The 26,346-nt window shown below is 40.9% G+C and overlaps 2 protein-coding genes across 7 annotated transcripts in view; one reads left to right on the top strand and one right to left on the bottom strand.

The window, feature by feature from the left end:
* Window positions 1-1,421, top strand: part of slc6a6a (solute carrier family 6 member 6a) — a 30,556-nt gene extending 29,135 nt beyond the window's left edge. For all 3 annotated transcript variants that reach the window (XM_046870648.1, XM_046870645.1, XM_046870646.1), the window contains one exon: window positions 11-1,421. In XM_046870648.1, coding sequence (XP_046726604.1) covers window positions 11-163 — 153 coding nt within the window. In that variant the 3' untranslated portion in view covers window positions 164-1,421. The remainder of the gene's footprint in view (window positions 1-10) is intronic.
* A 4,280-nt stretch (window positions 1,422-5,701) lies between these two features.
* grip2a (glutamate receptor interacting protein 2a) overlaps window positions 5,702-26,346 on the bottom strand; it is a 35,491-nt gene continuing 14,846 nt past the window's right edge. For 2 of the 4 annotated variants that reach the window (XM_046872075.1, XM_046872077.1), the window contains 21 exons: window positions 25,056-25,201; window positions 24,659-24,745; window positions 24,400-24,475; window positions 23,241-23,386; window positions 21,707-21,854; window positions 21,438-21,592; window positions 19,533-19,661; window positions 19,265-19,429; window positions 18,034-18,217; window positions 16,537-16,682; window positions 15,281-15,361; window positions 15,118-15,181; window positions 14,877-15,022; window positions 13,597-13,741; window positions 13,115-13,254; window positions 12,838-13,029; window positions 12,578-12,728; window positions 8,944-9,058; window positions 8,064-8,228; window positions 6,858-7,004; window positions 5,702-6,708 (listed from right to left, as the gene is read on the bottom strand). In XM_046872075.1, the coding sequence (XP_046728031.1) occupies window positions 6,475-6,708; window positions 6,858-7,004; window positions 8,064-8,228; window positions 8,944-9,058; window positions 12,578-12,728; window positions 12,838-13,029; window positions 13,115-13,254; window positions 13,597-13,741; window positions 14,877-15,022; window positions 15,118-15,181; window positions 15,281-15,361; window positions 16,537-16,682; window positions 18,034-18,217; window positions 19,265-19,429; window positions 19,533-19,661; window positions 21,438-21,592; window positions 21,707-21,854; window positions 23,241-23,386; window positions 24,400-24,475; window positions 24,659-24,745; window positions 25,056-25,201 (2,962 nt within the window). In that variant the 3' untranslated portion in view covers window positions 5,702-6,474. The other 2 variants (XM_046872079.1, XM_046872078.1) reach the window with 2 other exon arrangements.

Below are 26,346 nucleotides of genomic sequence, written 5' to 3' on the forward strand. Positions count from 1 at the left end.
GTGTGTGTAGCGGATCAAGGCGGTGGCGGCGCCAGTGAAAGGAGCGAGCTCTCGTCCCAAAGAATGCGTCCTGAAGAACAGCGAGCTGCTCCATCCACTCGACCCTAACGGCACTTACGCCCTCACCAAAAACACTCACACCATCGTAGAAACCACAATGTGAGCCTCTCTATGAGAGAATGTTTCCCCTTCATTCCCCCAAACCCCCCCACTCCCCCCCTTTACTTCCTCCCTTTAGTCGGATCAGACTAGTGTAGTGTGTTCTTAGTTGTATTTTTACACACGGATGTATCAGATATCTATGGAAGCCCGTAAAAAAAGATTCTCAGTCGCAATTCTGACTTTATTTCTCACCAAATTTTGACTTTATTTTGTTTTTTTTGTTTGTTTTTTTTAACAATTCTGACTTTTTTCCCTTGCAATTCTTGCATTTTCCTCGCAATTCCGACTTAATTTTCTTGCAATTTTGACTTCATTTTCTCGCACTTCCAACGTTATTTCTCACAATTTCGACTTTGTCTCGCGACTTTTTTTCTCGCAATTCTGACTTTATTTGTCGCAATTTTGCCTTTTTTTTTTTTTTTTGCCAATTGAGGAGCATCACCCCCTCCCCTCTGTAGTGCCAGAAATCTTTACACGATGAAAATGAAATAGGCTTCAATCAGTTTTCAATCAGTCAGAATTGTGATAAAAAAGTCGGAATTGCAAGAAAAAAATTTCGGGAAAAAAAAAACAACAAAAAAGGTGAGGTTTCTAAGAATAAGGTGGAATTGTGAGAAATAAAGTCGCAATTAGGCGAACGTTTTTAATCTGGTGGAAAAGGGCTTCCATAGATATATATAAAAAACAATCCGGATAAATTGTTGTTTAGGATTTTTTATTATTGTTATTATATCATTGTCAATTCTTCTTTTCTTTTTCTTCTTCTTCTTGTATTTTTCTTGTAATAATTACGATATCACTGTAATCATCGCTGGTAACGCTAAGATTTGTCGAGGCTGAAGCTCCGAGCATGAGAGAGCGAGAGGAACTCTAGGAACTCTAAGTCGTTTGGAAGAATGTTAAGCCTTGATTATCATTTTTTTTGAAAGAACAAAGACAAATAGAGCAGTGGAAGTCAGTTTTTAAAGAGAGCTGCACTAATCAGCAGGTATGTAGATTGTCGCAGTGACGCTTATTGTACAGTGAGGCGTCCTGTTCAGCGTCTTGATGAAGCTGAATGTACCTCCGCTTTGTGCGGAAGCTCTGCACTGCTTACACACACACACACACACACACAACCACATACACACACACACACACACATTAAATTAATTTGTAGAGGGTTAAATCCTTGAGTGTGCCCGTTTTTCGCAATGGTGCCCTTTTCAAAACCCTTTGTGCACTTTAGTAATCACTGCCAGATGAGACAAAAACACACACACATACACACACACACACACACACACACACACACACACACATTATACATACTGCCGTCGTGTCGCTCTAATAATGTAGGCAGCTGTGCTTTTTATATATACGCTAAGTATCACGTGCTGCTCTTCTCATTTCTGAGAGGAGTTTGAATCAATTTCTTTTTAATCAAAACTCCAAAAAAATAAAAAATTCAGGGTTGCCTGACCATCCTACTGCTGCGTACGAGGGTAACTTGTTTACCTGTAGTCCAGCAATATCCGCCCCTTCTTTTAATGCCTTTCTGAAAAACCAGACACCTTCTCATACCATTCAGGACCTTTTTGCAGTTTGTTTATCTTCTTGTTCATCCCGCTTTAAACGATCTGCTTACCCATAACCCCTCATTCCCCCACCCTGAGCCTTGTGGCCCATGTCTTTATAGTGCACTGCCAGTCATAACCTATAACACATACACGCTTCTTAACGTTTCATTATATCTCAAATACTGTCACAACACAGCCATTAACATCCTGTTTTGTCATGCGACTTATTTACAGTGTGGAGAAATAAGTATTCAACATGTTGGTATTTATTAAGAATATCTATGTTAAATAAATCTACCGATTTTTACTAAAACCGTTAGCTAGGTTGGATTGTACTTGCCTATACCCTATTAAGCAGCCATTTTAAAATGGATACTTAACTGGATAAAAAAAATAAACATAACATCATGTAAAATAGTACTAAAGTTAATTAAAATAAATATAGCGGAAAATGCATTCAAATAAACAAAAAGTAACACTGCAAATAAATAAGAACAGTTACAGCCAAAATGTAAAAAAAAAAAAATCTTAAAAATAACAAATAAACTGCATGTGGCATCAGTGAATCGCCTCTAGAGGCCACTGTCGTACTGTATAAAGCGACCTGGAAAAACTATCTGTAAGGATTTTTACTATTAGCCAAGTATTATTCCAAGGATCTTAAGACCACGGACCACTTGTACTAAGATCCACGTGGTCCTTGGATAACAAAAATCCAAGGACCACACAGAAATAGCTCCAGAAAAAAAGACTTGGAGGCAAACTTCATATGATCTTCAGGATGCCTACAATAATAAGCTTTTTGGAGTTTAATACAAATATTGAAGTGTTGAATCCTTATTTCCTCCTATGCAAAGTAAAACCAGCATTTATAAACTTCAATTTGATGGTACGATTTTTTGGAGCTGCTCTGAAGCAATGGACAACATTGGTCCAAAAGTTATTCCTTCAGTGGATGGATTGCTAAGAGAAAATCCAGCAACTCCCACTATGGTTCAGTCAAGTTTAAATAAAAAGTACATTTTCAATAAGTGAGCCAGTAGTGATAGTAGTGAGGGAAAACCTCCCTGAGATAGTATAAGGAAGAAACCTTGAGAGGAACCAGACTCAACAGTGAACCTGTTTTAATCTGGGTTACACCAAATGATTTTCATTATAGTTCCATCATTACTGAGGTTACAGTAGCAACTGTTCACTGATGGAAACTTGGCAGCCGTAAATCATTGGAAAAAAATGGTAATTACAGTTCATTACATTCATAAAAGTCCAAATTCATAACTATATGGAGAACATCCAGTGGTTTTCTCTCGAAGAAAACAGTCCAGAAGTAGGGCTGAATCAGGCAGGTCCAGAAAGCAGAAAGGAAAAGGATCTGTAGTATCGCTGGAGAATGTGTAACAACAATGAGGCTTGTGATACAATTTCTAGTTTAGGTGATAAAACAGGAGATACTGATGTGGATGAAGAATAAATCTAAAGAATCATTGACCCCATCAGGATTCTTTGACTGGCAGTGAATGCAGTGTATTTCACACTTCATGTCTACTTACCAAACCCCTCACTCTCCGCATTACTCTTCCTTTTACTGTATCCCATGCCCCACACGCTCTCTTCACCACGTCCTCACCCGAACCTGCTCCTTTTGTGTTTCCTCTCCACTCACATTTGCCTTCTGAATCAGATTTTTTCTATGGTGCACAACGTGAGCCGTGAGTGATTTGCCTCGATTTTTTTCTGAATGTATTCAGAAATTTATATCTAAATGTTAGTGTGCAATATTTGTAAACAAGTGGGTTTTTTCGTCCGTTTTTTATTCTTCTCATTTTCAGCTGTGATAAAATGAATAATTTGAATGAGCATTACAGAAAGAAAAAAAAAAAAACCTCTATTCAAACACAACACAACATATTGTAACTGATTCAATAAACCGAGACATTTTGTTTAACCAAAGTAGCTTTGTTATGAACTCGTTTCCAGATGCATATTGCATCATTTAGATCCTAAATAAAACGTTTTTTTCCCCTCTGGGAACAAGTGTCTGTTTAATTACTGCAGTTTTTAATATGGTCATGCTGTACTCCAGTTTGTACTTCTTTTTCTTGCTCTTGATACTTCCGAACTCTTACTTTCTAGATTACAAGAAATCTGTCCAATCTGCTGACTTAAACACCAGGCTGAAACCACACACCAATCTAGAACACTAATCTCTATATAATCATATATCTGAAAAGTCATTGGGCAACATTTAAGTTGGATATTGGATACAGTGGTCCAAACTGTTAGCACAATATTGGAGACACACGATTATACCGGATTTCTTTAAAGATTTGCACAAAGCCAGCTCCATTTACATCACCTCTAGAGAAGGTCCTGCTATAGAGCTCTGACCTCATGCCCATTTAAAGACCTTTTTGATAAAATGGAACTAGACTCCTCCTCATCTCACCTGCATCAGAACCTGATGTTCCAAATGGGGGAATGAGCACAAATCTCCACTCCGAAATCCAGTGGAACATCTCACCAGAATAGTGTATATTATAACAAGAAACGGGCATTAAATGTTGAATGCTGACTGCACCCCAGGCCGCCTCTTCACCCTGCATCAGTACCTGGTTTTACGAACACTCTTGTGCCTGAATAGATTTAGTGGAACATCTGCCCAGAAGTGTGGGGACTAAATGTGGAAGAGGATGTTTAAAAACCACAAATTAGGCATAGAATTATGACATTATAACATTCTGAGTGATGAAGTGAAGAACATCTCATCATGCCACGTTAGTGGGTGGGCTTTACTTATTAGGCATCAAGTGTACATTTGGTCATCAAAGTTGACGTGTTAGAAGCGTGTTTTGGCGGCAAAAGGGGGACCAACACAATATTTAGTGGGTGGTATACTGGTTATGCCTGATTGGTGTATAAAGCTAATGGTCACGTGTCCACAAACGTTTGGCCAGATAGTGTATCCTATAAGAGACACAGCACAATTTTAACATCAGGTACCAAAATCTTTCACTTTTGTGGATGCTTTTTATTTTTCGGATACAAATTTGATATGACAAATTTGATTTGATAAGGGAACATTTTTACGTTTTACAACCTCCTGATTACTTTTTCTATTTTAGATTTATAAATACAGCGAGTTATAAAATGCCTTTGACTCACTGTAGCACATTAACACACACATTTATCGCCCGTATCCTGGTGAGCTTTGTGTTGGATCCAGAGTCTGGAAATTCAATCGGTGAGGCATCAGGAAGGAACGCCAGTTCATTGCGGGACATCATGCATGCACACACACACACACACACACACACTGTCTCACACCTGAGGGAAATTTGGAGTTGCAGAATGATCCACTGGCATGTTTTTGTAAGGTAAAAGGAAACCAAAGAACCTTTAGGAAGATAAATGCAGAACAAGTCAATTAAATGTAGACTAGAAATTATGAGATGGTAGAACATCAGACCTTATCTGAGGGTTCATGTTTGTGCTCATGAGTTCTCTTTTGTTAGGCATAAATTTCTGATCAAGTGGTCATGAGTTCAAATCCCACATTTATCTTCCTCTAGATGGAGCTTTTTAAATTCGGTTCAACCCAAATATATACGTGGTCCCTGCCGCAGTCCTGTTCCATGAGCCGACCTGATCAGGGTGCAGGGTGACGACTGCACACGGCACTAATTGAGCAAACATGTCATCACTCCCGGGTCCTGGTCCCACAGGCTGCCTCGGGGGCGACGCACCGAGCGCTCCAATTAAAACAAATGAAGGAAAATGAGGATTAGGAATGAATGAGGAAGATATGTTAGACCGGACAGGAGAACAGAGAGGAAGGAATCAAGGAACACAATGCAATGAAGTACACAAATCTGAATATTTCATAATCATAGAAACATTACATACAGAATTTCTCCAAAATAATTACAGCATGACCTCTAGGATCAGCCTTTTCTTCCTTATTACTGATATCTAAGCAGCAGTAATGCACACCGGCTCATCTTTCTTTATTGTTAAAAAAAAAAAAAAACATTAAAAATAATGTTGCATAAAATTTACATAAAACATGTTATCAGCTATTGTGTGTGTGTTTGTGTGTGTGTATATATTCAGGTATAAAATGATCAGACGTGATCAAAGCCTTGGTCCGGCATGAGAAGAAAGACAGCTGTGGCACTCTGGACAGTGGTCATTGCAGATTACACACACACACACACACACACACACACACACACACACATACACACACACACACACACACACACACAATGTCTTTTTGTGTTCTTCGACTAAAACAGGATATAAAATACACAGAAATTCGCTTCAGCGCCACTTCTAATCAATTACGCTTAAAAAATGTAATAAAACACAAAGTGTGTGTAAAAGGTGGCATTCTTTTGAAAACGTGATCCACCGATACAAAAAAAAAAATCATCTGCTCTCTTTAGGTTTGTGCATCAGTGTTTAGAACCTTCTAAGAAACAACCAACTAAGGTTTGTACTGTAATAGTGTATTTGTGCAGGAATGTGTGTGTGAGAGAATCTGAAACAGTGAGGGTACTGGAATAGAACCAAAAAATCCAAACTAGACTCAAAACAAAAAGTGAATAGTGAAGAATTTGTGAATATAAACAACGTAAACGAGGGTGTTGGAGTGAAGAGAGTGATGCGTCAAAATGGGTTCAATTGTGTAAAGAGGGAAAAATAGAAGTGTGTGTGTGTGTGTGTGTGTTTGTGAAAAAGAGAGACTTTTCTTCTACACTAATCTGCCGTTCAGTGGCACCATCTCAGGTCTGAGTTCCTTTTTTGTCGGGGTGTGGACAGGGACGGGAGGAAGGGTTTCTGAGGAGTCCTGACTGTCTTCTGGGGACCACTGAGGTACCTGGGCGAGGGGGTTCCTGCTGATAACGAGCTGGAGCCGATCTCCCGCTTCGGCGATCAGAGGCACAGCTAAGCAGCAGTCGAAGTCCCGCGTCCTCACGTGATTCACCTGAGACAGACAGACAGACAGCTCAAATACGACCATCCCCCCCTTTCAATGCCTTTCAACGCAAAACCCCTTACACTTTCATCGTGAACTACGCAAGAACACACATTTTCTTGCACTACACAGTAAATGGTGACACGGTGGTCCTTTACCTGAAGAACGCGGTCGTACGGCTGCAAACCCGCCCGATCTGCTGGACCGTCTGGACGGATCATGTTTACAAACACACCTTTCTCTACCAAGCCATCAGACACACTGAAGCCAAAATCCCTGCTGTCTTCATCCTTTATCACACAGACCTAAACAAGATATGAACACGTGCATGTCAGAGCTTGAAGATCTTTTAATCGAGTTTAGGCGAGATGAAGAAAAAAAAATAAACGAGAACATCGGTTTCCAATTGCGCACACTCCCAAGGTCATATCCTGAACTCTTTGTGAAGTATAAACTCTGGGTCAGTACCAAACCTAGATATTCTGTTTAATGATTTTTTTTAGATCGTTTTTACTTTAAATGCAGAGGAACAGAGAGAAAGTTGAACTTGAAACTTCAAAACAAGTATTTTTTTTTTTAATGCAGCACTGTATTGAATAAGGCATAAACAATAAGCAAAAAGATGTTTTTAATCACCGTAGGACCCATTTGGAAGGCGGAACGCTACGCCATTTTTCGGTCGTTATAGCGTACCGGATTTGCCGAGATCCCCGGCGATGAGTATCGAGGTATTACTGTACATTTCATGATGAATAGCATCAAAGTGAAACAGAAAATGGAACAATAGGATTATTTCTATCCATCCCTTTTGGGTTCCCACAACATTGTTAAATTCAACTCGAATACATATTTTAATGTCAGACCAACTGCTGTATGAAGTGCAGTGAACATGTATTTAGAGCGGTTCATGATTTACATGTATGGAGGAAAAATTTATAACCAAATAAACCTAATTTTTCTTCCAGCCATATTTAATTCTTCCCAAAACTGTTAACACAAAGTGGGAAGCACACGATTGTACTTGTAATTGTCACTTGAACTTCGAGATCCAAACTGATTCCAGCATCACGCTGCCCCTGTGCACATATCCAGCTCCATCAAGATATGCTCTCCATGGGTTGAAGTGGAAGATCTCCTGCTATAAACCCCACCTGAACATGACTGCACACCAAGCCTCGTCACCTCGCCTATGTGAATCTCCGCAAAATCTAGTGGAACATCTTCCCAGAAGAGTGAGAGTTCTTATACATGGTACAGCAAGTATGCATATTGTGTATTTAGAGATTATTTGGAGTTGCGTATTAGTTTAAGCTCATTGGAATTTTTTTTGCTCCTTTGTGCCAGGTGTGAGAATAAATCCGTACCTTGTGTAGCTCTAACGGAACGACGGTGCTCGAGTCATCAAGCTCCGTGTCTGTGCTGCAGTTCCAGCACTGCTTCAGCTCCACCGCTGGGAGTTTGATCTCGTCGTCGTTACAGACCTCGCTCTCATCTCCCAGACTCAGCGTGCTGCCTGACATCATGGTGGCCTGCGAGTTAGAATCGAATTCGGAAAATAAAATGTATTTAAAATCTCCATGACTGAAGCCGACGCGAAACGATTGACCCCTATTCCGATGCCGTGCGATCCGATTTCCATCCGATTCAATGGGAAGAATATGATGCTCTGCAACTCAATATGGTAAAGTTAAATAGATAATTTCTTTGGTTCAGACAGACGTCAAATCATCAATTTACTTATGTACTTTCTCACTAACACATGCTCCTTTGCCAGACATTCTTTTCCTGTTGTGTCTGCAGGAAGTTACAGCTCTACCTCTGCCATGTTAATCTGTATTCTATGTGACTCTCCGTAGTGTTGCGATACGTCGTATTCACGTAGCAGCGGCGGTGCTGAGAGAACGCGCTCGAGATACGGTTTAGAGACGAGAAAGCGATCTACATATCAAATATTGGTCTCACACACACACACACACACACACACACACGCTGTGTAAGCTACCATTTTTTTTTTTTTTTATATTTTATATTTTTCAATTAACTGCACAAAATAGAATTAATAAAATACCTGTATTCTTGGCTTTTTTTTTTATACATTAAAATTATTTATTAAAAGAAAAATAAAATTTAAAAAAGTGAAATAAAACTACACAGAAAAAAAAAACACACACACACGCGCACACACACACACACACACACACAATTTAATAAAAGCTTGGCAGAGTCGTGCTGAAAAGTTTTTACCTCCAGCTCTCTGAGAATCTCCGATTGGCCGCACGTCTCCAGGTCCTGCAGGGCTTGCGACCAATAGCTCTCCCGAGTGCCGATGTTGCCACGGCAACACATGGGGCTAACGGATCTGCGTCAATGCAAAGCATCCTGGGTAATGCAAGTCCTGGTGCACGAGATGAAGCTTTCTCCCTGACTATCTCTCTAACAAACACTGGAGCTCCCTCTACTGTAACCCTGCTGTACAATCTTCAATAAACACTCATATGCAAGATATATGAAAGTGCACACACACACACACACACACACACACACACACACACACACACACACACACACACACACACACACACACACACACACACAGCTAAAAAAAAAACGTCATGGCTTGTTCTGACAGATTGGCAATGTGCTGGAAAACGGAAGCGAACGGAAGAAAAAGATGATGCCGGAGAGCCGTAGGTGATTAGTAAGGCGGATGAAGGACAGAACACCTGAGAAAGAGAGAAAAACAGAAGCACAGACAAAAAAAAAAAAAAAAAAGATTGTTTTTCTGTGCCGCTTTTTTTTTTCATTTATGTTCACAATATTCACATCCTCTGGCACCAGTGGTGGGCCGTGCATTTCACCCCCAGGCCTTCAGTGGTGTCCTTTCTGAATCAATCCACCTCTTAATACCATCATTAGGAATTTTGGGAATAGCATGCACTGCATTCTGCCGGTATTACTGCGCGAGTGTGCGCGTGTGAGACTGAGGAATATGTCCTTATTATTTTCTGATGCTCATTTCTAAGTTTCTTTGACTAACCCATAACGGTGTTGCCAAGAATAATAAAAAAGCACGAGTTTTGGAAACCTGTGTGTGCTTATATGATTTCTGTTGTAACTGGAGTTAGCGAGCTCTCCCTTCACCCAGACTCAACGTGTTACAACGGCTTGAATCTAAACAGTAGCCAAGCAAGTAAGTCATTGTTCACTGTCTTCCTCCTTCCTTTCACAACTACAGTGGTACCTTGACCTAGAAGTGCATTAATGTACAAGTTTTCCAAGGTACGAGCGGTCACTCAGTCTCGATTTTTTGCTTTGTTACGCGAGCAAATAATTGAGGTACGAGCTCGAGACGCCGCTGCTAGATGGCCAGAAAGCGAAGATTGTGCCGAAAATTAAGATAAGCAAAGAAGAAAAAATAAAAATTGTAAAGTTTAGGGATACGTAGTGTACAGGAGTGATAGTAAAAAACGAGTTTTCCTCCTCCGCCTCTGTCGTCTCATCTCCAGGGAAAATACACTGAATAAAACCTTATTATATCTTTACATTCTCTTTCTATTATGTTTTTATACAAGATTTGTTATTTAGAAATGTATTTTCCAATTTAATAACATGAAACATAAAAACGAGGTGTAATTTTAAGTATTTTCAATATGGAAAACTGATTTGATGTGCGAGCAAATTGAGATACAAGCTCGTCCACGGAACGAATTAAACTTGTAGCTCAAGGTACCACTGTATTTCTCTGGGGAGTTTATCTTTTGTCATCGTCGTGCGCCACCGGTGGAAGTTTTTCTCCCGATGCCGTGCAGCTCAGAACACAGGTGAGGTGCATTTTCCCGTTTCCGTTCGGAAATTTCATTGGTCTAATGTTATGGGGGTCAGTTTTTTGTCAAACCGGGAAAAACCCAGGAAAAATTCATATATTAACCGCTTCGTTGTTTAAGCCGCGGGGTTCAAAACGTGGGAAAAAAGTAGCGGCTTATAGTCCGAAAAAATACGGTATTAAAATCCACACAAATATATTTGAGCTTGTGCAGTTTGCTACAGATGCGGGTTGAGGGATCAAAGGACGCGTTTTTAGGCGCCATCTAGAGGGACTCAATCTGATTGCAATCTGATTGGTTAAAAGAAACAGCTTTAAGCAACCTAAAATTGACGCCTGCAGTTTTTACAGTGTCGGCAACACGTGCCGGCAGAAATCTGACTGGATGGAAAACTCAAACCGAGATGTACACATTTAGAGAAACGCTACAAAATGAAGAGATACGACTATTAGGAATAATTTAATACACATTTATGGACCATAATTTGCACAAAGAAGGCCTTGCTGGCCCCCCGATGGCCCGCCACTTCCCGACACAGAAAACCATCGATTTAATAAAGAAATGCACAGACGCCAAATTTCCACTTATTTCAAATATTACAGCAAAAACATGCCAGTGACTGAAGAGGTAGGCGATATGATCTACATATCATATAACGATATCAGAGACATTTCTACAAGACTCAATAGGCATCATGATATTTAGTGTGATTAAATAATTATAAACCTTTCATAGTTACTTGAGGGGTTTGCTTATTTTGTATTAAGTCTGAAAATAAATTGTCAATGTTAAAAATGGTAAATTTGTACAATTACAATTTTTTTTTTTTTTTATAATTTATTAAATATTTTATATAATAATTTTAAAGACAATGTGAACACCTTCGTTTGTTTTTTTCGATTTGAAATGAAAATGAATTATTTATTCTTTGTCTGTTCATACAATCACAAAGTTTAGTAATTAGTCTGCAAATAATTAGTATTTAAATAAATGCACATTATTTCCAATCTAACATCCAGATCCAGCCTGGAAGTAAAAGAGAATTTTATTGACGGAAAAATGGCAAAAAATAAATAAATAAAATAAAATAAAATAATAATAATAATAAGCCCCTATTAAAAAAACCTACTATCCAGAGATCACAGGCTCTAATAGAACATAATGCAGGGCGGGTAGAGACAGGAATGGGTAGGAACGGGCAATTCAGGGTTGTTGTTCTACTATTTTGTGTACATAACATTGTAAAAACGTGTGGGACTCTCATTTCCTGTCACTCTCTTGTTGCTTTTAAAAAGCACCCAGTGAACCATATGAACTTCTCAGAGTGATGCTTCATCAGTTATTTTTAATTCGGGTTTGTCAAAAGTCGCACAAACCCCCAAAACTCTAAACCAAATTTAAAAAAGGAGATGGCAAGAAATGAGGAGTCATTTAAAAGAGCAAAAAATAGTTTTGAGCGAAAATTGTCTCTAATCGTAATTTTCATCAAAGAATGAACGCGAAGTACACGGACCTAGAAACCGCCCTTTTTTGAAATGACAATCATTTTATAATGATATTGAAAGTTTTGGTGGTCGAGCGTTATGATACGACAGTGCTATCGAACTCTCCGTTCTGATTGGTCGGAAATCGGTGACGGATGATTGCTCGAAGAAAGCGGCTTCGACGGAATAGTATTAATGATGTTAATGCTCTGAACGTGTCGAAAAGACTTCCTCCGCCTGTTTCGCTTCAGACCCGAAACACATCTCGGCTCCTTTGGAATAAGTGGAAAATCGTGCACGTTCGATTGGTGCAAAATAAACCAGTTAATGATCAGAGCAGGTCCATGCAGTTAACACCAAAATGTCCAACAGAAGAGCCTGAGTTAGTTCTCCCAAAGTTTAAGCAGAGTATCATCACATGCTGCTTTTTAGGCTCAAACATTTTATGAAATTAATTGCTGCAGAGACAGAAGAAGCCTGGTGATGAAGGTTTTGGGCAAACAGTAGTGATTAAGCATGGAGGGACCACAAATCACCCGATAGACACATTTAATAAGGAAAAAAGCTTACCCATGGTATTTCCAGTCTTCCTCTCCTGATTTCCCGTCACGCACTGTGCTACGGTGAGTAGGTCTTCTGGAGGTCAGTGGGCTCCTTTGATTGGTTCGTCTCCACTCATTAAGGTGAATGGTCAGGTCTGATGTACGATGAATGTAGGCCCCTGGGAAAAAGAAAAAGGAAGGTTTTTTTTAAATCACAAATGACTGATTGGTTACATTTTTAGATGGACATAAAAGTGACCCAAAATCGTATTTCATCTCATCCCTCACCTTGACTCCCATACCCGGTGTCGAGAGCGGAGCCATCCCATGATTCCATAGCAGAGTCCAAGCTGGGGGGCGTGGCTTGGTGGCGAAGCCCAGAATGTTTACAGCGTCTAAGCGAATCAGAGCGATCGTCTTCATTGTCACTCAGACAAGATCCCGCCCTCAGAGGGCTTCCTGAGTCAGACTCTAACACAGCTGAAAAAAGAGAGATGAGGACATCTCTGTGACCTACACACACACACACGTATACGCACTATCGCGTGCGTGTGTTAAGACTCACGCTCAGTTCTTTTTTTGATCTTGAGGGTCACCGCATCTCCTGCAGTCTGCAGCAGATGGATGGCTTCACTCAACGGCTTCCCCTTCAGACTCACGTGATTAATGGCCAACACACGGTCACCGACGTGAAGAGCCCCAGTCCTACACACAAACACATAACTAAAGCTGATGCGATTTGCAGCTGTATATGAAGCAGCTACCGACGTGATGTGATACGATGCATAAATCGATGCATTGCATCCTTAACTTTTATGCTGATGCATAACACACACTCACCCAACCCCTAAAAATATGAATGGCAATAACATTTTCCCAGGAACAATAACCTTAAATTGGGAGAGAGAAATTTATAAATGGAGGCTTCACTCTGCTCAACCTTTATCCCACTGGATCCAAGTTCCACTATCACACAAATGAAAATCACAATAAATCAGCTCCTAATGGAAAAAAGCATGTACGGTAAACACGTGTGTGTCTGCGTACCTGTGTGCAAGACCATTACGGGTCAGGCTGGAGATGAGGATGGGGTTAAAGGGTTCCTCAGTGCCAGAAATAGTGATTCCTAGAGGACCACCGTGTCTCTTCAGCTCCACAGTGAAAATCACAGAGCCGGATGACTCCAGTTCATCTACAGCACATATACACACACATGAAATATTCGTTATTAGTACAGATCATAAACAGCTACACTGGACAAAAGAATAACATTATACTGTGCCTTGCAAAAGTATTCACCCCCCACACACCCATGGCCTTAAATGGTGGACACTATAGATAGAGAGAGAGAGAGAGAGAGAGAGAGATACTTATACCAGTAGTGCAAACTGACAAGTGCAGATAAATATGCAAATATATGTACAGCATTTTATAGACAGGGTGATGGAGGGTTACATGAAAATTTGGAACCAGGAGTTGGAGACCCCAGGGTGTGGCCGATTGTTTGGAACCGGTGCGAGCTCGTTTCAGACCTCTTGCTATTAGTTATAATAGATCAGTGTGAAATGAGCATTCGTTGTATAACCTTTAGTGCGAGTGCTGCACAAAGGGAATTTCAGCGTCATTACCAAATCGGGACGTCATGATCGTCTACTCATTTGGAAGAAAGGGGTTCAGTCCTAAAAAGTAAGTGGTGTTGAAGGGCCACATCCCTTTTATAAGTGCATAAGCAAAACGAACACGATCGTGACGTCCTAAATGGTAATGGCGTGGAAATTTTCTTAACTCACACCATCATCATTTAAAAGGTTCTACAGCGAAACGCTCGTTCTCCACTCCACTGCGCCATTATAACTAATAGCAAGGGGTTCGAAACGAGCTCGCACCGGTTCCAAACAATTCAACACCCCAGGGACGTTAACTCCTAGTTCCAGAATTTAGTTGTCCCTCCATATATCCAAATAAATAGAAAGGCTGAAAAAAGTGCTGAAGCTGTTGAGTAAGTACTGAGAACATATATAAATATATATCAACGTGTTATTTAAGTGCAGGATGTGTGTATTCACCTCTCTTGCTGCAATACCACTAGATTGTACACATTTGCCATCAGAATTTTAACTCTGAACATAACGAGGAGCAGCAATAACGAAGTCGAACTAGAAGAAGCTGTCCAAGAAAGTTTGGTAAGTGAGTAAAGAGAGGGGGTAAATACTTATCCTAGGCAAATTTACTATAAATCAATTGGGCGTTATATATGCGTGCTGTTTTTAATGACGTGACACAGCCAATCATGTTTTGTTCTTTGACCCACGGTGAATACGACCCACCCAAGTTGTCCTCGTCTTTCTGAATGCGCAGCTTGACCATGTCCTCGGCCTGCTGAAGGACTGCCATCGCCTCGTCAATTCCACAGTTCTCCAATTTTACATTGTCTATTCCCAGCAAACGGTCTCCAGGCTCCAGTGTACCTGTTCTGCACACACACGTATTACACATGCAGAATTCGAAAGTATTCTCAGCCTTGGTGTTCGTGCACGAGAGACACGGTAACTGTTGCTTCGTGTCTACCTGTGAGCGATGCTTCCTTTCATTATCTCCGAGATGATCAGAGGGCGGCCTGGTTTCTTGCTGACTGTAACGTTATAAAATTACACTCATTTTATTCTATAAATCTGGAAATTGTATCATCAATGACGTGAAGTCAATCCTGGAAATCTCGGGCAAATCTTACCACTGATCGTAATGCCCACCTCCACCCCTCGTCTCTTTGGCAGTTTCACCTGAAACGTACCACTGCTCGGGATGACCGATTCTGGCAAAGGAAGTTACAAATAAATGACATTGTCCAATCTACTGCTGCTCCAATTAAGGTATTAAACAGCAGATAAACACTGCTCAGTCTCATCCATCAGGATTCGCTCTGCCCATCAGTCTAAATTAGAAGGCATGGTGCCGGTTAGTCTCATTTAAAAAGGTATGACTGAAAGTCAGAGGAGTCATACCTTTTTCAATGAGACTAACAGGCACCATGCCTTCTAATTTAGACTGATGGGCAGAGCGAATCCTGATTGAATCCCCATTTTTTACTGGGATTGACGCACTAAAACCCATCCTTTTGACTGGTATTGAAGAGTCTACAATTTTCTTTTGTTGCGACTGATGGGCACAAAAGCCATGCCTCTTTTCTTAGGATTAACCTGCACATAAGCCAATCCTTTTTTACCAGGACTGGCAAAACTGGAGACTCTTCAATACCAATCAAAAGGATGGGTTTCAGGGTATCAATCCCAGTAAAAAATGGGTTTCAATGCAGGTCAGTTACAGCAAAGATGAGGAGCTGCAGTGCCTGTCAATTACAGTAAAATTATTGGGTTTCAATGCCAGTCAGTCGCAGTAGAGAAGATGAGTGTCAATGCCTGTCAGTTGCAGTAAAAAGTATGGGTTTCAGTGCATGTCAATCCCAGTAAAAAGGAGTTTCAATGCCTGTCAGTCCCAGTGAAAGAACGGCTTCCAATGCCGCTCAATCCCAGTTAAAAATAGGGTTCAATGCATGTCAGTACCTAGTAAAAAATTAGGAGCTGCAGTGCCTGTCAATCATAGTAAAAAGAATGTCAGTCTCAGTAAAATGGATGGGTTTCAATGCCTGTTAGTCCCAGAAAAGTGTGGCTTATAAGAATGTCAGTCTCAGTAAAAAGCAACTTCAGTGTCAAATATATGAAGAGTTGCTTTTTATGCCTGTCAGTCTCACGGAAAGTGGTGTTCCCTCTTTCTGTCAGTGTTATAAAAGGGACATTTTCTGCTTATTCACCACTCATTCCATGTTGCATTCCTCAGAATCTAAATCATCATATTAAATATCCAGCAGCTGAAATTATTGTCCTGAAGCACCATCATAAACATCTCCACTACATTAACCTTCCTGATGAACAAATCAATAAATTTAATGAATGAGACAAATTACAAAGAGGTGCCACATCATTCAGGTACCTGCAACGTCAAACTCGACTTCCAGCTTGACCTGATTGGACAGAGCTGCGTCTCGGAGAAGCTGATTAGCCTCTTCAAGCGTTCCGTCATCGGTTGGGATTCCATTTATACAGAGGATTCTGTCTCCAACCTGAAGCACTCCACACCTACAAAATAATGGACGGATGAATCACTTCTTCTCAATAAACATACAATTAAAAAAAATTATTAATTATGTAAAAAAAAAAAAAATGCCATTGTTGCATTTTTTATTCTGATAGGTTCATTATGTAGAACCTGTATGAGGTACAGTATAAGTGGTTTGGAACCAGACAGACCAGCAAAAGATAAACAGACCAAAGAAATGAGACAGGGTAAAAAGATTTTAGAAGACAAAGATCATTAAAAGGAGTTAAAAGGATGCGTTTCAGTGCCCGTCAGTCTCCATAAAAAAGTATGTGTTCGAAACTAATTGGAAGACAGATTTTAGAAGACAAAGAGATCAGACAAAAGGACAGAAAGAACCAGAGACAATCAATTTATACAACTAAGAGACCAAAGACAGTATAGGAAACAGACGGAAAGGGATCATACAAAATCAAAAAAGGATCCAACCACAGATAAAACAGAGGGGACAGACAGTGATCTGACAGGAAGGAAAAAGATCAGACAATAACAGATAGAGATCAGACCAAAAACATGCAAAAATCCAGAAAGTTATCAGAAAGGACCAAAAGACCACAGATAGAACAGAAAGACCAGGGAGTGATCTGACAGAAAAGAAACAAATGAAGAGTTCAGACAATAATAGATAGAGATCAGACCAGAGACGAGAGAGAAAACAGAAAGTGATCAGAAAGGAACAAAGAACAGAAAGCATACAATATGAGAAAGGGATCAGGCCACAGATAAAAAAGCAAGACAAGAAGGTGCTCATACATAAAGAAAACAGAAAGAAAAAAATCAGACCATACTAATCTGAGATCAAACCAGAAAAGAAGAGAGGAACCAGAAAGTGTCCAGAAAAGAAAGCATATAACACAAGAAAGGGATCAGACCAAAGGCAGAACAGAGAGACCAGAGTGATCAGACAGGAAATAAACAAAAGAGAGTGAGAAAAAAAAAAAATACAATATCAGGAAAAGATCTGACCACAGACTAAAAAGAGAAACCAGAGAGTGATCAGACAGAAGACAATCAAGACCAGAAGAGATAGTGGGATGACTCACAAGACCATCATCACAAGAGAACAGCTTCAGAACTAAGGAACTCATTCTGGAATCTTATGATCTCTCAACCAATGAATTTGTTTCATGGTCTGTCAATACATTAATGAGGTTTTGAGGATAAACACCAAACGAGGGAACAGCACCAGCACCAAGCAACTCGTTCTTGAGGCTCACGGTCCCTCAAAACCAAGGAACTCGTTCTGCAGGCTCATGGTCCCTGCTCAGCACTCAAGTTGCAAATATCTATACCAGGATTCTTGTATCTAGAACATCAAACACAGGTGTATACCTTTCAGCAGGTGAGTCTGGCTCTATGAATCGGATGCAGGCAGGTGCAGACAGCGGCTCTGTGGCAAACACTCCTCCTTGGAGCTGCAAGCCAAAGCCAGCGAGCGGGTCTCCTCTCAGCACCACCTCGTTGTTCTCGATGTGCACCACCTGACCACCAACACCCACCGTGCTGGAGAGGGACACTGTAATGCAGCAGGAAAACAAAAAGAGAAACGAGAGATCAGAGAAAGAAAGATGAGGAGATCAGATGTGGGAGAGATCAATCCATCAAATCAGACAATACCAAATAAGGAGATCAAACTATAGATAGAAGAGAGAAGCAAAGACACTGATCATACAAGAAAAATAATAAAAAACACAAAGATCAGACGATATCAAATGAAGATCAGACCAGAGACAGAAGAAAAAAACCAGTGTGATCAGACAGGAAGAAAACAGAAGGAGTGAGAACATACATATTCAAAAAGAGATCAGACCACAGATAAAAAAGAGAAGCAAAGAAAGAGATCATACAAGAAAAAAACAGAAAGAACAAGATCAGATATTACCAAAGAGAGATTAGACCAATGATTGAACAGCGAGTGAGCAGACAGGCAGAAAACAGGAGAATAAGAACATACATTTTCAGAAATAGATTAGACCAAAGACCAAATCGAGTGATCAGACTGCAAGTAAACAAAAGAAAAAGGAACATATAAATGTCAGTAAAAGCAAAAGAATGACAGAACGAAAGAAAGAAAAATCAGACAATACCAACAACAGACTAAAGGGAGAAACTAAACAGTGATCAGACAGGAAGGAAACAGAAAGGATAAAGAGCATACGATATGAGAAAGTGATTAGACCAAACATAGAACGGAGAGACCAGAGAGTAATCAGACAGGAAGGAAACAGAAGGAAAAACAAAATATAGTATCAGAAAGAGATCAGACCAGTAAAGCAAGAGTATGATAATATTGGAAGAAAACAGAAGGAAAAGGAGATCAGACAATACCAAAGAGTGATTAGACCAGAAGGTAACAGAACATAATATAGTATCAGAAAAAAGATCAACCCACAGATAGAAGCAAGAAACTGATCAAACAGAAAGACCACACAGATTAGATTAGATTGAACAATAAAAGGGAATAAGTGAGACAGACAACAGTGTGATCAGTCCAGAGACTTAGATTAGATTGGTGCATCACATTAGAAATATCGCAGGATTCATTTAGAGCACGTTCTCTTACATGAGCTCTTGTGCTCGGCTCTCCTGGGTTTCCTCCTGGTGGTGGTGCTGCGTGGGCTTGAGGGGTACGAGGGCAGAGTGCTGCACGGGTACGGGCTTGGGTAAACACAACCGCTCTTCGAGCTGTGAACGCCGGACGTCTGGGACGAGCTCCCCGATGCCACTGCTGCACACCAGAACAGACACCAAATAAACATCTAGGATGATCGGTTACACACACACACACACTTATAATGTACACACAAACACATGCATGTTGGTGCACTCACATGTGCAGTGGGAGTGTGTAGGGGTGGTGTTGCTCCAGGTGGATGGAGTTTTGCTGTGGGTGGGTGCAGGGGCACTGGGGTAGTTCACACCAGACTCCCACTGACGCTGGCTGCTCCTCTGAACACGCACTACACACACACACACACACACACACACACACACACACACACACACACACACACACACACACATAATGATGTCTGTGAGCAACAAATCATACACATCAAATCACAGGCTAAAATATGATCTTGTGGATGTAGGCTGAGCAAATTCTGCTGAGGTTTTTTTTTTTCTTTCTAGAAGATTCTAGAAGTTTCTCAACACTGCTACAGCCACATGTCATGCACATTCATTTCTTCCCTTTCTATCTGTCTCTTACATTTGCTCGCCAGCTTGGATAAAGCCGAGAGCAACGGCGGAAGGAACATTTTCCTTTAAAAATCTGATGGAACAACAAGAACACAACACATCAGGATTTGCTTCGAACGAGTGAAAGTGTGTGTGTGAGGGTGTGTGTGCACGTGCATGAAAGAGGAAAACACTAACGACGATAAATTAACCACCAGCTGCACCACTAGTTTGTTCTTGCAGGTCACGCCCACAAAGCCACGCCCACCCAAGCACGTGCACATCTAGACATCAAAGGGTGTTTGAGCGTCTGATCTTTTTGATTCCTTTAGAGAAAGTGGGCTTTCTTTATGGGGAGTTTTTTGTTTGGTTGTTTTTTATTACTTTTTTAATGTTAAGATTCAAAATGTCAAAATTCGCAAATTTTATTTCATTTTTTTTATTGTGAATAAAATATTGGCTAATGTGATTTTAAAGTCTTTTAGTTTTCATTTTATTGAAATTTATAAAAAAGTCCCAACATTTCTGGAATTTGGTTTCTTTAGGAGGTAAAAAAATAAAAAAAAGCATCATATCACAACAGATTTAGGCACAAAGGAAATTTTTTTTTAATTTAATTTAATATTTATTATTAATTTAAAAGTTTTATTGCGAGATCAGGTTTCGGAGCAAGGTTTAATGTCATACACACGCTCATTCACACACACAATTCGAAAATGCAAGATACAGACTTCTTTTTACGTATTACACACACACACACACACACACACACACACACACACACACACACACACACACTGGGTATTACACACTCTGACACTCCTATAGTGCGGTGTTGATAAACTGATCCCAAGAAGCGAAGGGTTGCACAAATACAGCTAACAAGCAGTGCTATTAACGACTAGTTTAGCATTACACTAGCTGCATCTACAGTATATGAATAAAAGTATTGGGACCCCTGATTGTTCCCAGACCTCCTCACCTCACCTACATCAGTACCTGACTTTACTAAGCACAAATCTCCACAAAATCTAGTGGAACACCTTCTCAGAAGAATGGAGGTTATTATAAGAGCAAATGGGAACTACATAGGAAATGGGATGTTCCAAGACTAATCTTATGATCAGGTGTCCACAAACATTTGGCCATATAGTGCAGCTCAACCGGACTCTCTCTCTCTCTCTCTCTCTCTCTCTCTCTCTCTCTCTCTCTATATATATCTATCTATCTATCTATCTTTCTATCTATCATTTGCCATTTTGTCATCTGCAATGCTGCTTTTAAAATAGTTATTTTGTGAAAATCATTGGATATGTTTTTTACTAACAGTGTCACATATACTTTTCACTGCACATGCTTGAGGTGTGTGTGTGTGTGTGTGTGTGTGTGTGTGTGTGTGTGTGTGTGTGTGTGTGATTCATCGCACATACAACATCAGCCCAAAGGGTTCTGCCTTGAGTCACTACAACCACAGTACAGCCTGCACAGAGGTCAGAGAGGTAAAGTGTGTGTGTGTGTGTGTGTGTGTGTGTGTGTGTGTGTGTGTGTGGCTATACCTGTATCGTGTAGGCCTCGTGAAGAAGGTAGGATCTCAAGTTTGGTGAGCTCTGAGGAGTTGGTCAGCAGCTGCTGAGCTTCCATTAAAGAGCAATGCTCAGTGCCCATGCCATCTATAGCCAAGAGAACATCACCTACATGAAGAGCACCACACCTGATAAACACACACACACACACACACACAAAGTGAAAGAGAGAGCACGCAAATAAATAATGGATTTTAATGAATATTAATGTGTGTTTGTGTGTTGGTCTGTGTGTTTTAAACCTCTCTGCGACGCTTGCAGGTTTGATTTTCTGGATGGTAATGACATGCTTGTTCCTGTAGAGGGCAGTGGTAAGGCTCAGTCCCAGGACAGAGCCGGCGCTCTTCATGATCTCGACCTGCAGAGGACCTGAAGACTGCTGCACTGACTCTGACCAAACACATATACACACACACTTTTACTTTGCAGATGAAATGCAGCTTCAACAATCCATACATCATTTCGTCACGTCTGGGAGAGAAAACCAAAGAACCCGGAGAGAACTCAAAAACTCTACAAACAGGACTGAGGCAGGATTCAAACCCTGGGAATGTGCTAATTGTTCTAAAATCCTAGGACATCTTTACGAGACTAGAAGTTTACAGATGACAGGGATTTAAGCAGGAAGTTGTTTACATTAGGACACGCCCATTCCAGGCTTTAATGCTGCGTGAATATTAATATCAGTCTGTTGTCCCCTCATGCTTCAAACAGTCCACCATTGTTCCTGTCCTGAAGAAACCCCAGCCTACTTGCCTCAACGACTACCTTATGCTGTTTGTGGAATACAGTTTAGCGTTTAACACCATAATTCCCTCCACGCTCACCTCTAAGTTAGAGGTCTTGGGACTTGCTGCTGTTGATATTCAACTTCCTGACTGCGAGACCACAAGCAGTACAGTTGGGCAAACACACCTCATCCACCCCCACCCTCAGCACTGGAGCTCCTCAGGGTTGTGTTTTGAGCCCCCTGCTGTACTCACTGTACACACAAGACTGTGTGGCCACTTCCAACTCCACCACTATTATGAAGTTTGCTAACTATACTGCTGTGGTGGGCCTGATCTCCAACAACTACAGGAGATTAAAAACCTGGAGAGATGGTGCCAGGAGAACAATCTTCTCCTAAACATCAGCAAGACTAAGCAGTTAATAGTGGACTTTAGCAAGAAGCAGGAGCGATCATACCAACCGCTAAACATACCTAGGTGTTCACATCACACAGGACGTGTCTTGGTCATGTCACATCAACACAACAAATTATTGATTGAATTATTCTTATTATTTATATTTATAAATTTTATAAAGGAATTTCGAGTTGGGGTTCTCTTTAAAAGTTGGAGGGTGGAAAATTAAGCTTTAGTTGAAGGCAACATTAATCTGAACAGAGATGGAAAATGGAAAGTTGTAGCTCAGTCGTTAAGGCGTTAGACTTATAATTATTAGGTCACGAGTTCAAATCCCAGCACCACCGAGCTGCCCCTAGGTGGGCCCTTTAGCAAAGCCTTTAACCCTCAGCTGCTAAATAAGATCATTGGAAGTGGTTTTGAATAAAGGAGTCTTCTGAATGCTGTAAATGTAAATGTACAGATAGGAATATGTGGATAATCGATCAGATAGTGATACAGATGGTGTGTAGGTATTGCATGCATGTCATACAGAAGGGTACATCTGATTTATGAGCCGAGGTGAAACACACACACACACACACACACACACACACACACAGGGTAGCAGAAGGTGGTTGTTTTTGCTCCAGTGTGCACGTGTGCTCACCCATGACCGTGATGTCGTACTCGATGAGGAAACAAGCTTCCTGGCTGCTCTGCATGAGTAGAGTAAGGGCGTCCGCATGTTTCCGGCGGTTTAGAGTCACGCCGTTTACGCTCAACACCCGATCCCCTACACGCAGAGTCCCCTCTCTGAGTGAGGGATAGAAAGAAAGAAAGGGTGAAATAAAGTCGAAAAATAGAATATGGGAAAGGACAAACAAACGTACAGAATAAAATAAAATCTACACAGTTTCCAGCCTGTTTTTGTAATCCGACGTGTTCTATTTCTTGTCTCTCCACCAGGCTAAATGTAGCTAACCAGTAATAAAAAGCTTCTAGCGGCCAGATTAGCAGTGTGCCGACTGCATGACGCTTCAGAAGACACAATTCCACCTGAGTGTGATCCTGGCACAGAGTAACACTGATCTCCACGCTGGGGAAGAGAGTGATTCAGCTTGGAGACGTTGTGAGCCGTGGCTGTTTTTAGCTCTCTGGCGTCATTTTGTCTATTTTTGTAGATAAAGGTGTCATACCGAGTCAGAAGCGATGGAAAAGTCGACGCAGTCAGAAAAACTCGGTGGGGATGGAGGTGACTGTGTAAAAAACTTCAAGACTGAGCTGCTAGCTGCTAGTTGTTTTTTTTGTTTACATGCTAGCAACAGCTTCATAGTGCAATCATAAAACTAAAGACATCAAACATGCCTCTGCTGAAGGATTTAAGGCTGTGTGTGTGTGTGTGTGCTAACAGACCTGCAAGCACCTCACAAGCCCCATCCGAATCCCCTCCCCACACACACACACACACACACACACACACACACACACACACACACACACACACAGAGTGTAAATACATACTGCATTTACACCCAAATAGCACAGAATACCACAAATCTCAGCGGATCACATACACACATATATAATGCCTTCTGCTTTTACACACTATACACCCAAATACCCACACACTACTGTCCCAAATATACTCATTGAAACACACACACACACACACACACACAGAGCATAAATGCATACTACATTTATAAACTATGTACACAAATACTACTAAATACCACACATTTCACTGACACACACACACAGACACACACACAGACACACACACAGACACACACAAAACACGAGTTCTGTGATTCATCTTGTCTCACCTGTCTGCAGGGCCCCCAGGTCTGACGTAGGTCACAACCAGAGGACGAGCCTTCTGCCAGTCCTCATGAAACCCACCTGCATCATACACACATCATACATCATACACACACACACACACACACACACACACACACACTATTCAACATCAGCACTTAATGTTCTGAAAGATCTAGACCAAATTTCTGGGTTTTCCTCACAATAAGCCACATACAGTACGGCTGGTAAACTCAGGTGTCCCAATACTTTTGTCCATCGTACCTCGGAGCACGAAGCCAAAACTGTTGCCTTCCTTTTCCAAACACACCTCAATGGTTTTGGAGATGACGCTGCTCGAACTGCCAGGAGCTGAAACACACACACACAGACGGGCGAGCAGACGCATCTCAGCAACAAGGCGACAGAAATAACAGCATTTTCATTCTCCACCACAAAGCTCCTGGCCTGCAGAAGTCACATGAATTCACTGTTAGCTTCTTCAGTCCCGCTGACACTCATCCCATTGACACGATTAAATACGTTCCTTTTCTCTCACATTTTTTCTTTAAATTGATTCCTAGGACCTTCTGGATGAGGTTTTGACCCTACACACCCTTATAATAGGTTTTCGGAAAACTGAGATCGCTGCTTTGTAAGTCACGTGTTTACGAGGGCGTACCGAGAATAGGCAACTCGTACTCGACCTCCAGCACCACCCGCTCTCCAATGTTCTTCAGCATGCTGATGATCTCGTCGTGGCGCAGCTTGGACAGGTTGATGCCGTTCACAGACTTGATGTAGTCGCCTGTGTTCAGCTGGTCACTCCTGAGATTAGCACACACACACCGCAAATTAGCACAAATTGCACCAAATTTGATTTACGTTGCTCATTATGCCATTAAACTATACGAAGGAGCTGAAATGTGAGGAATGTTTTTATGGTATAAGTCAGAATGCACATTTTTGCAGTGGGATTTTTAATTATGTACTGATGTTGCCTGTGTATGAGTTTTATACAAAACAGCAGTCTTTCGAAAGTCTTTTTTCAGGCAGGTTTGTTCAAGGCGTGACTGCGACCATATGACTTGTGACAATAATGGCAACCCAAAAGCTGTGTATGTGTCTGTCCCGTGCAGGTCTCCAGCTCAAGCTGACTCGTTATGTGTTTGCGTGGATGCTAATTTAAGCCTCTCTGTCCGCTTTCCTGCAGCGTTGTGCATTTGCCTGTTAGCACCATTAGCACACACACATTTACTCTGCAGTAGGATGTATTTTGGCTGAGGGGTATGCAGACACACACACACACACACACTCTCTACACACACACACTGACCACAAACCGTTTTATTCACTTCCTCAATTCTAAATATCTAAGTGTTATTGCTTCATAAAATCAAACAGCCAATCATATTTCAGTATGCAAATGAGGGCAATGACAATGACATGATTTAAAGTGGTAAAGAGGTTATAGCTGAGTAGTTAAAGCATTGGGCTTAGACAGAGTCTTTTGTTTTATTCACCCGCTGTTGATGAGCTTGGATGAAATTTACCAATATAGATGCTCCTTATAAATATTGTAAGGACACACGTTATTGTGGACACAAGATTGCTTCTTTTTGGAACATTTTATTCCATATTTAGTTTCTGTTACAATAATCTCCACTCTTTTAGGTAGATGTTCCACTAGATGTTATGCAGATTTGTGAAGATCATTCAGCCACAATGGTGTTAGAATAGTCAGGAAATTGTGTAGGTGAGGTGAGGAGGCCTGGGGATCTTTCACTTCCACCAATGAAGAGCATATCTTAATGGAGCTGGAACGGGTTTTGGGTCTCCTAGTTGAAGAAAATGTTATGTTACTGCAACCAAAGACATCCTATACAGTACTTCCTCCCTTCATGTGAATCCATTCAGTCAAGTCTCAGAATTGTTTCTTATTTGTTCAATCAACATCATTTGTGTTTTGTTCA

Source organism: Silurus meridionalis, chromosome 17 (genome assembly GCF_014805685.1).
Source record: "Silurus meridionalis isolate SWU-2019-XX chromosome 17, ASM1480568v1, whole genome shotgun sequence".
Lineage (NCBI taxonomy): Eukaryota > Metazoa > Chordata > Actinopteri > Siluriformes > Siluridae > Silurus > Silurus meridionalis.